The 16,451-nt window shown below is 39.8% G+C and overlaps 1 protein-coding gene across 1 annotated transcript in view; it reads left to right on the top strand.

The window, feature by feature from the left end:
- MAP3K2 (mitogen-activated protein kinase kinase kinase 2) overlaps positions 1 to 16,451 on the top strand; it is a 99,021-nt gene that overhangs the window by 73,459 nt on the left and 9,111 nt on the right. Inside the window, exons 10-16 of the mRNA XM_075070323.1 lie at positions 1,121 to 1,188; positions 5,672 to 5,764; positions 6,947 to 7,153; positions 7,852 to 8,000; positions 10,296 to 10,427; positions 11,886 to 12,015; positions 15,221 to 15,398. Of these exons, the coding sequence (XP_074926424.1) occupies positions 1,121 to 1,188; positions 5,672 to 5,764; positions 6,947 to 7,153; positions 7,852 to 8,000; positions 10,296 to 10,427; positions 11,886 to 12,015; positions 15,221 to 15,398 (957 nt within the window). The remainder of the gene's footprint in view (positions 1 to 1,120; positions 1,189 to 5,671; positions 5,765 to 6,946; positions 7,154 to 7,851; positions 8,001 to 10,295; positions 10,428 to 11,885; positions 12,016 to 15,220; positions 15,399 to 16,451) is intronic.

Raw genomic sequence — 16,451 nt, 5'->3', positions numbered from 1 at the left:
GGCCAATAACGTCGATTTCCGTCCACACGAACCCTAATCCGAGTTATCACTATCGAATTTAGCGCTACTCCTCTCGTTTGGGAGGAGTTCTGAAATCGATTTAAGGAGGCGGTTAACTCGATATTACTGACGACGTCATGTGAACGGATACAGCGTTAAATCGGTATATCGGCCATTAAACCGATTTAAAGTCGCAGTGTAGACCTGGCCTTAGTTTTTTACCCTGTTTTAATGATTGCCTAACTTTTGATTTTTTCCCTAAGAAAACTAGTGTAACCTTGATTGGTAGACTGAAAGTATCCTATGAAAACATTTCTTGCATAGAAATTTTTTGACTTGCCTCAACCAGTCCAGAGACCCTCTTGTCATCTTCATTTAGTTTGCCTCTTACTTTGTTCGAGGACTCCTAACAGGGGTTTAGGCTTGTCTCCACTTCTGCTTCTGTTGCCTACTAGAGAAATTCTTGTCTGGAAAAGGAAGATGCTGGGGTGGCATGGTTATGGAAGTACTCTACTGCAATTGGTTGTTCTGTCTGACTGGAATCCCATTCATTCTTGTGTGGTGGCTGGGAGTTACATAAAGACAAATTTGTAGGTAAGAAATTATTTGACCACATGAAACACCCTTAGTTATTCAATAAAATTGCTTTTTAAAGTTTTTTATGAAATCATTTGAGCTTCACAGAAGGAAAAAGGCAATCCAAGAGTTGCAAGAGACTCTGCATTTCTTTGGCAAAAATATTTAAACAGGCTACAAAAATTTGTGATAAATTTAATATCCTGTAACTGATGTTTTGATTTTGTTTATCCATGAAGGTGCAAGGCACGAGCTCCTGTGTGGCTTCATTGGCACTGCTTTGTGTCTGCTAATAGACTGTACTTATGAGCCGTGCCATTCGTTTCCTCCCTATCCCAAGCAAGATCCATCCATTGTAATTGATATCTACAAGCTTTGGTATTTCAAAGTTGAGTCCCATTCATGTTTACAAGTGCAGGAGACTGGGATAGCACATACTTTGCTGTGTAATTCAACAAGTATAAAACAGTAAGACTTAAGTGTTTGCCTGACTACTCTGACTCTCCAGTAACAAAGCATCTAAAATGTTTTCTTACACTTCTAGAGATAGCTGCCCCAAATCTCGGATGCCACGAGCACAGAGCTATCCAGATAACCACCAGGAGTTTTCAGGTAGGTAAAACTACTGGGCCCATTTAGTCTTATCAGATACATTCAGCTATAAGTAACATGTCTCAGGATGCATGTACCTAGTGTATGTGATGCTTCCTTGGGGTACCCAGGGCTATGAGGCACCTTGCTATCACCTTCCCTTAGTGTGAGGAAACTGTTTGTTTGTGTTTGTCATGGCTCAGCTCCCCAATTCTACCAGTCATGGCCACACAAGCACTCACTTCTAGACCTCACAGGCCCCACTGGTCAGTGGTTGCCACACCCCAACCCTTCGAGCGTCTCTACAGCACATCCTCTCATCTGCTGGACACTCTCCGTATTCACAGATTCGCTGCTTCCAAAGAATCAAAACACCTCAGGTTACCAGTTTCACCTCAGATCATTGCTGTGCTTAACACATAGCACTTAGATTTGTTTATAGTGAAATCAGGTATAAGTTTATTTAACAAAGCAGAGAAAATCAAGTAGTAACAAGTAGAAGTATTGAAAACAAATTATTAGAAATGAAATAAAATCATAATACACATTGTAGAGCCTAAACTTAACAAGATACTCATGTCTTGTAGAGTATTGTTCACCCAGAATCTTTGTAGTGCTTTACAGCCTGGCTGGCTGTGCCCCTCCTGTCATGAGACGAGAGAGAATGCTGCCAGTTTGCTTCCTAGGTGAAAAATTCAGTGTGTCCCTTTGAACTTCCAAGATAGACTAGACCAATCTTTTGTCTTTATTCATAAACAGAATATTCCCCTTCTGTTTGTTCCTTCTTGTTGATTTCTTCTCTTGTAGATTTTGCAGTCACTTAACTGGCACCTATCTCAATATATGTATAGACATACATCTCAGGCATACAATACACAGATGGCCAAATGGGGAGATAAGTGTCTGTTACCTGCTGCCTGAAAGGAACATTTCCGAGGTGTGTCACCATCTGGTGACCTGCCTTAATTCCAAAACCTTAAGAACATAATTTTCAGTACAGATTCATAACTCCTTAAGTATTATCCAAATAGTACGGATATTTTGCATTGATTGTAATGACCAGCAACTACTGGCTCTCGAGAGACCTCACATACCACCCTTTGGTGAACTATGGTGCAAATACGGAAGGGATCCCTGTGAAGCCCTCTGCACTGTCTGCCAGTTGGCACCAAGGGATTTCTGGGTCACAGGATAACTAGATAATTTTTGCCTCTCATCCAAAAGCAAGAAAGACATCTTTGTCAGGTGGCAGAAGACTAGGAGTCAGACCTGGACCATAGTTCCGGTTTGCCAGTGAATAGTTGTGTAACCTTGGGTGATTTATTTAACCTGTCTGAGCCTTTATTTTAGTATTTTTTTCCACGTCCCATGCCTCATTCAATGCATGGAATAGACAATGATCAATTAATGGACAGCTATTCAATATTTCGTTTGATCCTCTTTGTTCAGTATATGGTCCTAGATCTTACTTAGTGCACACTATTCAAACCCTTCTGCGAAGACGGGATTATTAATTTTGTCGTAGGTTTTTCATTGGCACTCATCACAATAGTATTCAAGTGCTTCACAAACATTTCTTAATTTATGTTCACAAAACTGCTGTGAGGTGGCAAGGTGGTATCCCCATTTTACACACGGGGAGCTGAAGTACAGATTAAGATTAAAAGTATTCTCTAATTTTGGGTGCCTAATTTGAGATGCCTGGACCTGATTTTTCAGAGTAACTAGTATTATGTAGTAGTTTTTATATTGAAGCACAACTCCAGTTGACTTGAATTGCAATTGTGAGTGTTCAGAACTTCTGCAAATCAGACCCCAGAGTCTCAAGGCAGACACCCAGAAAATGAGAGACACACAATCAGTGGCCACCTGTGAAAAAAGCTTGGTTTTAAGTGACTTGGTTAGCATCAGACAGGAACTCTGTGGCAGAGACAATGATAGAATAAATTTTTCTGGGACAGGTTTCAACTGTCTTAACCATGGGATCTCCTTTCTCTTCTTGCTATTTCCTGCCTCAGCCACTGCAGACCCTCTAACTTCTGCAGCAAATGAGGCAGTAGTCCTACAGCCAACAGCCTGCTTCATTACACATCCCTAATTTGTCCCCAGAGTAGGTCCATCAGGTGTACTGAATGAGGTAGGAGTCCTCTGGAAAAACCAGTATATGATCATTGATTAAAGACTGTCATAATGCATACACATAAGGGGGCTTAATTAAGGTTGCACAGGCAATCGTAATTCTGGCATTTCTTAACTTGTATGTTTGACTCTGCAATCTGAATCTTTTTAAAGATTATTTTTTAAAAACCTATGAAATTACACTTACACACACACTAATTCCATCAGGTGTTGTCGTATTGAACCTTTAGATCATCACATCTCTGCTACTTGAGCTAATAGAGTAAATGATAGTAGTATTAGGTTGTCATCCTCTATGTGGAGCAGCACTAAAGGAAGATGAGACACATACTTTGGCAGTGGGGTTCACAAGTATTTACTGACAGCAAAAATAGTGAGACTTGAGAATCTTGGGTTCCATTCCAGGCTCTGGAAGGCCATGTCCTCACTTGGCCTACTTCCTCAAAGCTTGACCCCTTCTGCCCCATTCCCTCCAACCTGCCCCTGTGCTGACTCTTCCCCACTCCTGACTTCTAATGCCAGTCTCTTTGCTCAGTCAGCTCCGGTTCCTCCCAGCTTCTTGTCTTATTGCCCAGACAGCCCCCATCTTTGTCCTTCCCTGGCTCTTCATACAATCTGTATCTTTCTCCTGCCCCACCTCTCGTTCCCAGTCTCTCTCCCTGGGCTCCTTATCCAATTTCAGCCTCCCATCCCCACCCCTAGCTCCTTGGCTTCATGTCCCAGTCTCCCCAGCTCCTCATCTAATCTCAGTGTTCCCTACTCAGACAACTGGCTACCAGCTCCACTTTCTACCCTCTCCTGTCTTCCCTCACCAACACTCAGTCCCAGCTCCCAAATTCCCAGTCTGTCTCCTCTCCAACTCCCAATCCCAGTTTCTCCACCTCCAATCCCTGCCTCACAAGGCCACTTGTTCCAATCTACTCCTGTCTCTCCCTCATGGTCTGGTTTTTGTCCCTTCTGCATTCGAATGAGACAGCCTGCTCCTCCACACTGCCTGAATTCTGGCGGGAGAGTTGTTGAGAGCACGAGAAACCAGGTACTTGCTCTGTTTCCATACCCAGCCTAGAGCACCCAGTACAGGAAAAATCCTTCAGAGCCTTTGTAGCTCTGGGTTGGAGCATGCTCAGTCAATCTTTGAGGCTGGTGCATGTGAAGTCTGGTCAGTGGTAGGAGCTGAGAAGCTGGAGCATGCTTAGTGAGAATGGAATCTTTGGAGTTTTTAGCTGCAAAGCTCTAGCTAGCAAGTCTCAACTGAGTACGTGAAAACCATAATTTTTTGTAAAGGCTTATAACTTAGCCAGTTTTGGATGGCTTTTTACCAGATGGCAAAAAGACATCATTGAAACAAAGGTCACTCCTACCCCCTGCCAGATTTCAGAAACCGGCTCCAAAGCACGCAAGTGTTAGAGCATTTCCAAGAAAAAGTCACCAGAATTTTTTAACATGGTCAAAACAATATATATTTTCCCAGCCTCATTCTCAGAAACATCTAAACCCGTTTGGCAGAAATTTTCAAGACAAATTGAGCCTGAGGCAGACAACCAGCATAGGAAATGTCAGCCCAAATGGTTAAAGTTTGGCAACGTATAAGAAACTGAAAAACAAGGGTCTTATAATGGGAAGTGTTGGACAACCTTAATAGGTGGCGCATCCAGCCCTGCTTATGATAGGAATCATGCAGTGACCTATTGGTTAGTAGGTGGCAGGCAACTAGATACACCAGTGCAGGAGGGGTTTAGCCATGGATGCTAAGACAAACTCTTACGCGTTGAACGTTAAATGAATAGAGATGCAGTGTTTCCATACGCGTGAAGTCTGTTGATGCCTTATAGATATTTTTACAGAAAGTACCATGAATCTTTTTTCCATTTAGCAAAGACAGGAGATTGTTTTTAAAATTTCATGCAGAAAATTCTCACATAAACAATGCTGCCACTCCAGAGAGTTTACTAACTAAGGGTTTTATATAAAAAGCTTATTTGTCTATTGAAGGAAAAAATATATTAAGACAATTTTCTGTTTGAATGGTATGGTAATTTTGTACCTGCTTAGAAACAGATGGTAGCATGTTTGAGTGGATGTGATATCTAAGTAAATTTACTTTTTATTATTTTACTGTTTTATCATTTATAGGGACTAAAACAACATGATTAGTAGGCTGAATGTTAATTCACTTATCTTTATATGCACAGCCTTCCAGTTTACAAGTCTCTTTGTACAACAGTCCACTTAAGGGTTAAGTGTAGGGTTGCTTTTTAAAAAACTTGTCGTGCAAGACATATTAAACTTTGGTTTGTTTTATGAATTTTTCCTCACGTGTTTAATTTTGCAGTGTATGGTAATATTTTCTTTTTGTCCCCCATAGACTATGATATCCCAATATTTGAGAAATTTGGAAAAGGCGGGACTTATCCCCGAAGGTATCATATTTCATATCATCACCAAGATTACAATGATGGTGAGTGTGGGACACTGTAACATTTTCAATATTTATTCTTTTTTCAAAAATTAAGTTGAAAGAGTTAACAATATCATCAGAAAATGTTGAAGAGAGAAGCAAACGGGTGTTCTCTCTAAAATAAATGTAAAGCACGCTTAAAGTTAATCACAAATCTGCATTTAGTTACCTAAATTAAAGTAGCCTGATTTTCAAAGATGCTGAGCTACCCCAGCTCCTGTGAAGATGTAGATTAGACCATTAGGGAATCATGGGAGCAGCTGTACATGGAAACCATCTCTGCTAAAAGCCTATGCACAAACTATACGGAACATACAATGAATGCCATGAGTAATTGTGATTCTTTACTACCCAGAATAAACTTTTCTCTTACTCAGTCTGGAATGGTATAGAGTAGCTAAATTGTCCCTCTTGTTTACTGATTCTCATAATAAAAGTGGAGAAGGATGTGTCATGAAAATGAATAAATTTAAAACTCAAAAATACTTGTTTACTTAATGCATAATTAACCTGTGGAACTAATTGCTGGAAGGTACTGTATTTCAAAACAAGATTAGACATTTGGATAATGAGTTCCATTAGATAGAGAAAAAAGGAGGGGAAGGGATCCATGCTTCAGGGTATGTCAACCACTAACTGATCAGAGCTAGGAAGAAACTTCTACAGGCAGGTAATTCCCATAGTGTCCATTATGGACTGTCTTTCATCTTCATCTGAAGTTAAACACCCTCTGTGTGAGGATACCTCACTAGATGGACCATTAGAACTCTAGTGTATCTTTGGTCTGTTTTCCAGGAATACATATAGCCTCTCGTAGCAGTAAAGATGCAAGTATTGTTCCCTTGGGAACTTGTCTCAATTTTCTTCAAACCACCAGTAGAAGAGTCACTTAATTATGAAACTGTTTGCCGGAATTTTAGATCTTACTTATGCACTGCTCCCAGCTAGCCAGTCTTGGACTAAGTCATTAAGTTAGTTTGTCTGATATCTACACATAGGCATTCTGCACACTTTCCCTCTCAGCAGGCTAAACCAGTAACTTTCATGATCATTCTATCATATTCTATGGAAGATTTGAACTGTTGTTTTCAGTGCACACTTCATGCAGTATGCATACACATATTGTTTTGTACTTATTCTTCATGGTACAGTATTATAGGTAGTCTTTGTGCATCATTACAGGTCGTAAAACTTTTCCAAGGGCCAGAAGGACCCAGGGGAACAGCTTCCGGTCTCCAGTCAGTTTCAGCCCCACCGATCACTCCCTGAGTACAAGCAGTGGGAGCAGCACCTTTACTCCAGAGTATGAGGAGAACAGAATGAGAAGAAGGGGAAGTGACATAGACAATCCTACCTTGTCAGTAATGGACATCAGCCCACCTAGCCGCTGTAAGTTAAAAAGGCACATTACAATCTTCAAAGGAAAATTTAAAAAAAAATCTTGTTAAATATATAATACATCAGAACTGACAAAATTACTAAAATACATGTTATTAAAGGCATACCCATAATAATATTACAGTATTACATTATAATTATAACTTACATTATATTATAACGAATCACTACAGGTTTTCTTAACATTTAGTAATGTTAGTATACATCTCGACCTGAAGTAGTAAGATGCTTACCAGTCAAATAACCTTTTTTATTCTCGCTGCTATGGGTTGAATTTTTTTGTTTAGATGAACGGGGGACTTAATTAGTATGGTTGGGTATATGTGTTTGTACTAGATACATATACTTTGTAGTTGCTGTAGATCATGACTTGTTTTTAAAGGGTACTCTTTAAAATACTTGGGTGATTAAATGTATTTTAGTGTCCTTTTCAGGTATTTAGTAAGTACCTCAGATGTACGTATCTTGTACTTATGTGTTTGGATGTACTTTTATAGATAATATAGGTTATTAGGTCACTGACAGGATCACTTTTTCTATTTAGAGGAAATTTTATAAATCCATGCTTTTTCCATGGAGATTTAAAATTAAGTCTTTTTTCCAAGAGTTTTTTATTTTTGTGTTCCAGTTTTTCTTGAACAACTGAATAACAAACTCATTCTAAAAACAAAACATACTTATATTTTCAGCACCACGAGCGCCAACTAACTGGAGACTTGGCAAGTTGCTGGGTCAGGGTGCTTTTGGCAAAGTATATCTCTGTTATGACGCTGACACCGGAAGAGAATTGGCTGTTAAACAAGTTCAATTTGACCCTGACAGTCCAGAGACGAGCAAGGTAAGAGACCCTGAAAGAAATATTTGTAAAGGTATCACTGTAAGAATGGTTTTCTGTATGGTCTAAACTGATGTTGCTTTTTGCTTTCACTTTATTTTATGAATCTTTGAGGATGTCTCTTCTGAGTCTGTAGGATAAAAAGACATTCTGTTTCATTAAAATCTTAATGAAAATAAGTCAGTTTAATGATTATAGTGTTATGTAGCACATGATTTCATCTTCAAATATATCCAGGGGCGGCTCCAGGCACCAGCACGCCAAGCGCGTGCCTGGGGCGGCAAGCCACGGGGGGCGCTCTGCCAGTCGCCACGAGGGCAGCAGGCAGGTTGCCTTCGGCAGCATGCCTAAGGAGGGTCCATTGGTCCTGTGACTTCGGCGGACCTCCCGCAGGTGTGCCGCTGAATCTGTGGGACCAGGAACCTCCTCAGGCAAGCCACCGAAGGCAGCCTGCCTGCCGTGCTTGGGGCGGCAACGTACCTAGAGCCGCCCCTGGATATATCTCTTTGAAACTAACGTGTATTATCAGATTCAACACAGCCTGAGACTATAAAGCCAAACAGTAATCTAACATGGAAGGAACGTTCTACAGAAATATTACTTCAAGTAGTAAAGTGAAATGTATAGGAACCTAGCATACGTTAGCTTTGTTTTATAATGAAACCAATAGAGAATGTTATGATAAAGAACACTATTTAATGGATATGACCGCAGTTATGTACAAATTGACATTGTAAGTAAAGTCCAATGCCAGTGAACCTACTATAATTGGTCCCCTATACTGCTCTCCCAAGAGCACTGTTTTAGTGCTTTTGTTGAGTGTTTCCATATGTCTAATCTGAACTTGTCCTTTAAATACAGTTACAGTCAGAAAAGAGACAATGTAAAAATGGCACCATGTTACTGCCCAGATTTTGTTTTTATTCCAAGTTGTAGCTGCCAATTTTACTGACAAAAATAAATTCTTCTTTTCATTCATTAGGATTCCATAGTCAGTACAGTTGTGGGGAGAGTGGGATGGATTCCATTCCGGCTCATGCATCATCTGCAGAATTGACTGGCTGACGTCCAGCTGTAGACTCTGTTACTGCTGATGGCATAGGAGCTAGACAGAACAAAGACTGACTTGCAGCTATAGTTTTTAGTACTGATGCTTGAAAAACAAATTATTGTAAAAATAACCAATTTGCTCTGGAAATCATAGAAATGGTAAACACAGAACCACATGGTGCCATTTTCGCAGTAGTTACCTTTCAGAAGATACCCAAACTTGCCATTACTTCTTGTAACACACCCGTGGCAACATCAAGAAAATTTTCTCCCTCTAATTTTGGAGTACTACAAGTGGTCTGTGATGGATAAATACCAAGTTTTGATGATGAGCTTCCACATGGGATCTCTGAAATACTTAAAATTCTAAATCATAGCTGTTTTTAATGAACTTGTATAGGGAAATTTGCAGCAGGCTTTTCCACCCTTAACCACTTCCATGTTATAAAAATAAATAATAAAATGTGTCTGGGAGGAAAAACAAAATTAAAATATGTAATTACTTGTGAACTATAGTTTAGATTTATAAATATGTTGCTTATTTGGCCTAACTTGAGATAAGCTTTTAAGAACTAATTCCAGTGATACCTGAAGAAAGACTTAATTTGAGAGTTTTTCATCCAACTGAAAATTTGTAACATATTACAGTACAATTCTTGAATTCATTGACATTTTAAAGTAAAGTACCTGACAGGTTCTAGTTTCTGAGTATATGAGATTGAGAATGATTCTTGAAATCAAAAGAAACTGAAATAACTGGGAAATATCCCTAAAGAATTTATAGAAGTCAAGCATTTCTCAGATTATGCTGTAGATCTGCTCTCCCTCATTCTAATGCTGATGTTTTCTAACAAAAAAATGTGTTAACTTTACACGAACTGCAGAGTAAACCCTCTACTTAATTTAGATTCCCCAAAAGCTTCTCCATAAAGTCAGTCTTGTTAACAGAAATCTAAAAGTTGTATGAGATGATTTGTCTCTTAACTATAGAGATAAATTGTGGGCGGAGGGATAGCTCAGTGGTTTGAGCATTGGCCTGCTAAACCCAGGGTTGTGAGTTGAATCCTTGAGGGGGCCACATAGGGATCTGGGGCAAAAATCAGTACTTGGTCCTGCTAGTGAAGGCAGGGGGCTGGACTCAATGACCTTTCAAGGTCCCTTCCAGTTCTAGGAGATTGGTATATCTCCAATTATATATATATAGAGAGAGAGAGAGAGAGTAAGCTTTACTGAATATTTTCTTTTCAGGAGGTAAATGCACTTGAATGTGAGATTCAGCTGTTGAAAAACCTGCTGCATGAAAGAATTGTTCAGTATTATGGCTGCTTGAGGGATCCCTCTGAAAGAACACTCTCTATATTCATGGAATACATGCCAGGGGTAAGCAAGAGAGCTCATTGCAGGCAATCATTTATACAGAATGTGTGCCGAGCGTCTAAATCAGGGGTTCTCAAACTGAGGATCATGACCCCTCAGGGGGTCACAAGGCTATTATGGGCAGAAGTGGGGTTGCGAGCTCTCAGCCTCCACCTCCAATGGCAAAACTAGTTGTTAATAGCCAGTGATAAGTTGAAAATTAGATCTTGCAGCTGTCTTTTTGTTGGCACAGAGGCATGTGTTGTACTGTCCCTTCTATCTGCCTACTCCTTTATTCAAGTATTTTGCTTTCTGAAAACTGCAGGTTTTCACTTGTTCACAAAATAGAACAAGCAGATGTGAGTATAGTAAGATGCAGTTGTTTCATGTATCCCTAAATGTTCATAAATAATTGCTGCATTCTAGTTTGTTGTTGTAAGGCTGCACAGAAGAAAAATTATGATTTTAGATGAGATGAGGATCTCATTTCAGAGACTTGTAAGATTTTCTGAGATCTGGAGGACAGAGTATCAAAGTATGCAGTTTTAAAGACCTGTATAGTTTTGGGTTTTTGTCTTGATACTGTTCCTTTTTAAACCATTAAATGTGTGTAATTTAAAATGGCCAACCCAAATTGTATTAAGTTATTTAGAAAAACATCAGTTGTAGGCTGAGACTTTTTTATGCCAAGTTTCTGCGTGTTGTTTTATTGAGGCCTAAATGTCATGCTCTGGGTTGTCCAGTGCGGCGTTCTCCATTTGTTGTCTCTCCGAGTGCAAGATAGATTGGGTACAACCAATGGCTGTGTCATGTACAGTGCCAAACACCGCATCATCATGTAACTAGTAAATCTCTCAAAAAATAAATAAATAAATAAATAAAAATAAAAAATCATGCTTAGAATGAAAATACTCTACTGTATTACTGGTACAGTGGCTCAACGGCATTTACACTACTTGGTATTTTAAAATTCATTGTCTGATAACATTTCTGTGTATCATTATGCTCCTGTTAAAGGCTGAACCATTTAGTTTAGCTCAGTGTTTCTCAAACTGGGGTCGCCACTTGTGCAGGGAAAGCCCCTGGCAGGCTGGGCCGGTTTTTTACCTGCCCTGTCCACAGGTCTGACTTACTGGCCGCTGCTTCCAGCAGCCCCTGTTGGCCTGCAGCGGCGAACTATGGCCAGTGGGAGCCATGATCGGATGGACCTATGGATGGGGCAGGTAAACAAACCGGCCCAGCCCGCCAGCGGCTTTCCCTACACAAGCGGCAACCCCAGTTTGAGAAACACTGGTTTAGCTGGAGATATAACTGCTTATGTGAATTAAGCTGATCCAGAGAAGTTTTAGAGCCTTGCATCTCTAAATTTCTAGTACAAACTTCATACAATCCAGTTATTTTTTTAGAATAATTTATCTTTTAACTATTTTTATCATTCTTAAAAGTGCTGTAATTATTAATACTTTTCCTTTTTGGCCACAGGGTTCCATTAAGGACCAGTTAAAAGCGTATGGAGCACTCACAGAGAATGTGACCCGAAAATACACACGGCAGATTTTGGAGGGAGTTTACTATTTGCACAGTAATATGATTGTACATAGAGATATTAAAGGTAATTAAAGAAGAGACGTGAGTTCTGCTTTCTCTAATCCAAATAAGCAACATGACCGTGAAACATTTGAAACTTCATAAACCAAAGGGAAATTATTGCAATAAAATTAAATGGTCACTGCTAAATTTGTGATGCTAGAATAACTTCAAGTAGTTCCATCAAGATTTACTTCAATAGTCCAGTGTCCATAAACAGATAGCTAAGAGTTAATGTCTCTTTCACCTGGAAAGGGTTAACAAACAACACCTGATCAGAGGACCAATCAGGAAACAAGATACTTTCAACTCTCAAGGGAGGGAAGCCTTTTGTTTGTGGTTTTTGGGCTTGGCTTTGTTCTCTCTGGGTCCTGGACAGGACTAGAGGTGAAACCAGGTTTCTGCAATCTCCCGGCTACAATCTCTTATCTATTCAGAATAGTGAGTAAGTAAAGGCGGTTAYAGTCTTTTTAWTTGTTTGCTGTATTTGCAACTKTRTGTCTGGCTGGTGGAGTTTTAATGTGTAKTTKGCTGRAARTATYTTAAATTGTATTTYTKSTGGAKAARGYTKTYTWTCYATTKTYTAWWAGCTAAMAGWCCCTGTAAWATTTCATCTTGATTACAGAGACAATTTTTATGTTTTCCTTCTTTTATTAAAGTTTTCCTTTTTTTTTAGAATCTRATTGATCTTTTGGTTATCTTGTATAAGACTCTAGGGAAGGGAGTCTGCACTCACCAGGGAATTKGTGGGAGAAAGGAAAGACAGGGGGGAGGGGAAAYCTGCTCTCTGTGTTTMTCTCTCTCTCTACGGARGAAGAGGGGGGAAGGGAAGTGGGTTATTTCCCTTTGTTGTGAGACTCAAGGAATCTGAGTCTTGGGGTCCCCAGGGAAGGTTTTGGGGAGACCAGAGCTAATCAGGGACTCCACCCAAAGTCCTGATTGGTGGCAGCACTACAGGATCTAAGCTGGTAATTAAGCTTAGAGGCATTCATGCTAGTATCTCATTTTCTGGGCTCTTAAGGTTCAGATTTGGGAAAGAATACTATGACATGGTGGGAGCGGTGGGATTCGAACCCACGTCCCCGGAGAGACTGGAGCCGGGAGATTGCAGAAACCTGGTTCTACCTCTAGTCCTGTCCAGGACCCAGAGAGAACAAAGCCAAGCCCAAAAACCACAAACAAAGGCTTCCCTCCCTTGAGAGTTGAAAGTATCTTGTTTCCTGATTGGTCCTCTGGTCAGGTGTTGTTTGTTAACCCTTTCCAGGTGAAAGAGACATTAACCCTTAGCTATCTGTTTATGACATCCAGTCTTCGTAATGTTTTTCAAATCTGAAAACCGCCAATGTTGCAAACTAAGAAAAAAATGTTTTAGTGAGTAATAGGATACTAATAGGGGTATATGACTGTTTTAATATCAGGACTTTTCAAAACGTTTTTGTTTATGAGCAGCAAATCCAGAAAACTTGATGTTGAAACCCTTAGTGAGCGTGATTAAATCTGGTGGACATAACCGTAGCGTAGCTGCTAAAATTGCGACATTATTATATTTTGTGTCAATATAATTTTTTGTAAATTTCAAGGTGACAAGATTTAGTCTATCATGCTTATACCAAGTTAAATAAAACTGCAAATATAAAAGTATGTCATTCAGTTTGAATATGTTATAAAGAGACAGATTTTCTGAGTGCTCTAGGCACTTTCCTTCCTTACTTCACTTCTTTCTTACCCACCCAGTTGCCTCTTACTCATTCTTAATGTAAGATAGATTTGGCAAGTCAATAACTTTCTCAGAAAGTCTGTAGAAAGGACCTTCATAATTCCCAGGGGTTGTGACTCCCCAGCCATTTTTATATTGCTAAATGGGGGGGGATAGGTAGTCCTGGTTAGAGGACTGAAGACCCATAGAGGCATTCTGATAATGGAAAAGATTGAGAAGCACTGAGTTAATCCAGTCTCTTTTTTTTCCCCCCGCAAATTGGTCAATTTTTGAAGGATATGGAGACAGCTTGCAAACTCTCAGATGACAGAGGTGCCCCTAATATTCTGCTCTCCAAATTTTGTCTTGCTCCTTGTACATTAAATTAATTCAAATGTGACTTCATCTAAGATTGGAATCCGGCTCCATATATTTCACAGCAAGAATTCTTAAATTCTGCAGCAACATCTATTCTAAGGCAATGAAATAGTCTCTTGTCCCCATCCCCACCACTACTGCCAGTACACACACAGCTATGGCTCAAAGTGGAAAATAGTCATTAATGTAAAATTTGTTCATGATCGTCAGTGGTGAGATTTTATTATGTTCTCCGGGTGGCCCAGTTCCACTACCTGGGCCTCAGATCCCAGGATAAAGAACGAGGAGTCCTTGTGGCACCATGGGTTTTAGCCCACGAAAGCTTATGCACAAATAAATGTGTTAGTCACTAAGGTGCCACAAGGACTCCTCATTGTTTTTGCTGATACAGACTAACATGGCTACCACTCTGAAACAGATCCCAGGATGTTGCCCAGAGAACTCAGCTCAGATCCTCCTTCTGCTTAAGAGTCAGAAAAGTTGGAAGCAGCTAGCTTTAGCAGTTTACCTCCTTAGCTGTCCTAGTCTCTTACTTCCTAGCTTACCAAACTACACTTCCATCTTCTCTGGTCGTTAGATGCAAGCTGTACTCTACCTCTGGCTCCAGCGAACTCTGCTGGGAGCATGCACTGTAATTCAATTAAATTAACTTCCCCTTATGAGCAAAGCTGCAGCGCAAGAGGTAGTGCAGGCAGCCCAGTGGGGGACACAAAAAAATGTTGGTTGCTGAACTGCAGCAAAATGATGAATTCCATGACATTTTGGAAATATGCCAAATTATGCAGCTGTGGAATTGTAGCATCCACAGAGACTTAGGTGGGACAAATAGGGCAGGTTATGCCTCAGGACTGTATTTTTCAGACTCTCTGTACATGCAGGTTAGTTGACACTGCATCAGTTACACTTGGTTCACATTTCTGAGGTGTTTTTTTTCCTGCAACCATAAGGGCTAGAAAAAATTTTTAAAATGAAAGCTCAGATACTAGAGAACAATTCTGAGGCCAGGGGCAAGTTCTGTGCCATGCAATATACTGGGTTGTTATTATAATGCATCAGTTAAACGAAGTGTGTGTTGATGCCATTCATTCTCATGCAGTTTGATGGGCTTTTACTGAATATAAAGCAGAGGGTTTTGTTTTTTGTTTTTTCCTTCCAGGAGCAAATATTCTGCGGGATTCAGCAGGCAATGTGAAACTAGGTGATTTTGGTGCCAGCAAGCGACTTCAGACTATCTGTCTCTCTGGCACGGGAATGAAATCTGTCATGGGGACTCCATACTGGATGAGTCCTGAAGTTATCAGTGGAGAAGGGTATGGGAGAAAAGCAGATATCTGGTATGTCAAAGAGCTATTCTAATGAAAGAAAGCTATACACTACCCCAAAGGAGATGGTTTCACAGCACAATTTAAATTTTCATTATTTTAAGTGTGAGCACTCTCATTATGTGTTTCTGGTTGCCCAAAGTGAAAACAAGCAGTGTAGGCAACAAAGAATATATTTTAGGGGTGGGAAGATCAGTTAACAGTAAAAAGATGTCTTTGTTTATCAGCGACTGTGCTAACTGACTTAGGACCACAAGAGAACACTTTGGACCAAGCTCACATGAAATTAGGCCTATCTGGCATACTTCTAAACACTAAGAGGGGCATGAACATAGAAAAATGTCACAATTAATTCAGTTCAGTGATTAATGAAAATTACCTAAGTAGCATTTGCCCAAACCATATCATGAGTACTACCATATTGAGGGGAAGAATCTAATTTGTTTTGGTTTTGTTTCTTCCTTCTGCTCTCTTATATACTAAAGGTCTCTACCATATGTTAACTGGGTGGATTACATGTCGAGTTTATATAGCTATCAAGCAAAATATAAGCACCAACATATTTCATCAGAGTTCTTCTGGTCTCTCAAGATCAGCCACATCGCCAGATCAATATGTAACTCAGATCTTACCCACTAATCATGCTGTTGCCAGTCCTTCAGTGGCTAAAATCTAAAGATTTATTTTTAAGAGAAAAGAAGTAGTTAAAGTGGTTGAGGAAATCATTGCAATGATTATATATATATATATATAAGTTCTTACATTAGGTTTGAAGCAGTGATGGAATAAACTGCTAGTTTGCAAAATTCTATCTGGAAGTTACCCAAATAGCTTGGGGATCGAGAGACCTTGTTTAGAGCTTCCTTGTTAGAAATTCAGTCCAGAAAAATGAAGCAGGACATGAAGACAAAATGGAGATGCTTCCAAAGGTCTTTTGTACCCTCTCCCATGTGGATGGAATTTTACTGTCCAAACAAAGTTCTCAGTCTCAGTTTGTGGAAAATTATAGGCACAAAATGGATTCCAGGGTCACATGAGCAAATCACATAAACATCTGCCACTGGA

Source organism: Chelonoidis abingdonii, chromosome 10, assembly GCF_003597395.2.
Source record: "Chelonoidis abingdonii isolate Lonesome George chromosome 10, CheloAbing_2.0, whole genome shotgun sequence".
NCBI classification, from domain to species: Eukaryota; Metazoa; Chordata; order Testudines; family Testudinidae; genus Chelonoidis; species Chelonoidis abingdonii.
Note: the sequence above shows the minus strand (reverse complement) of the source record. Positions and strands in the feature narration are given on the sequence as shown.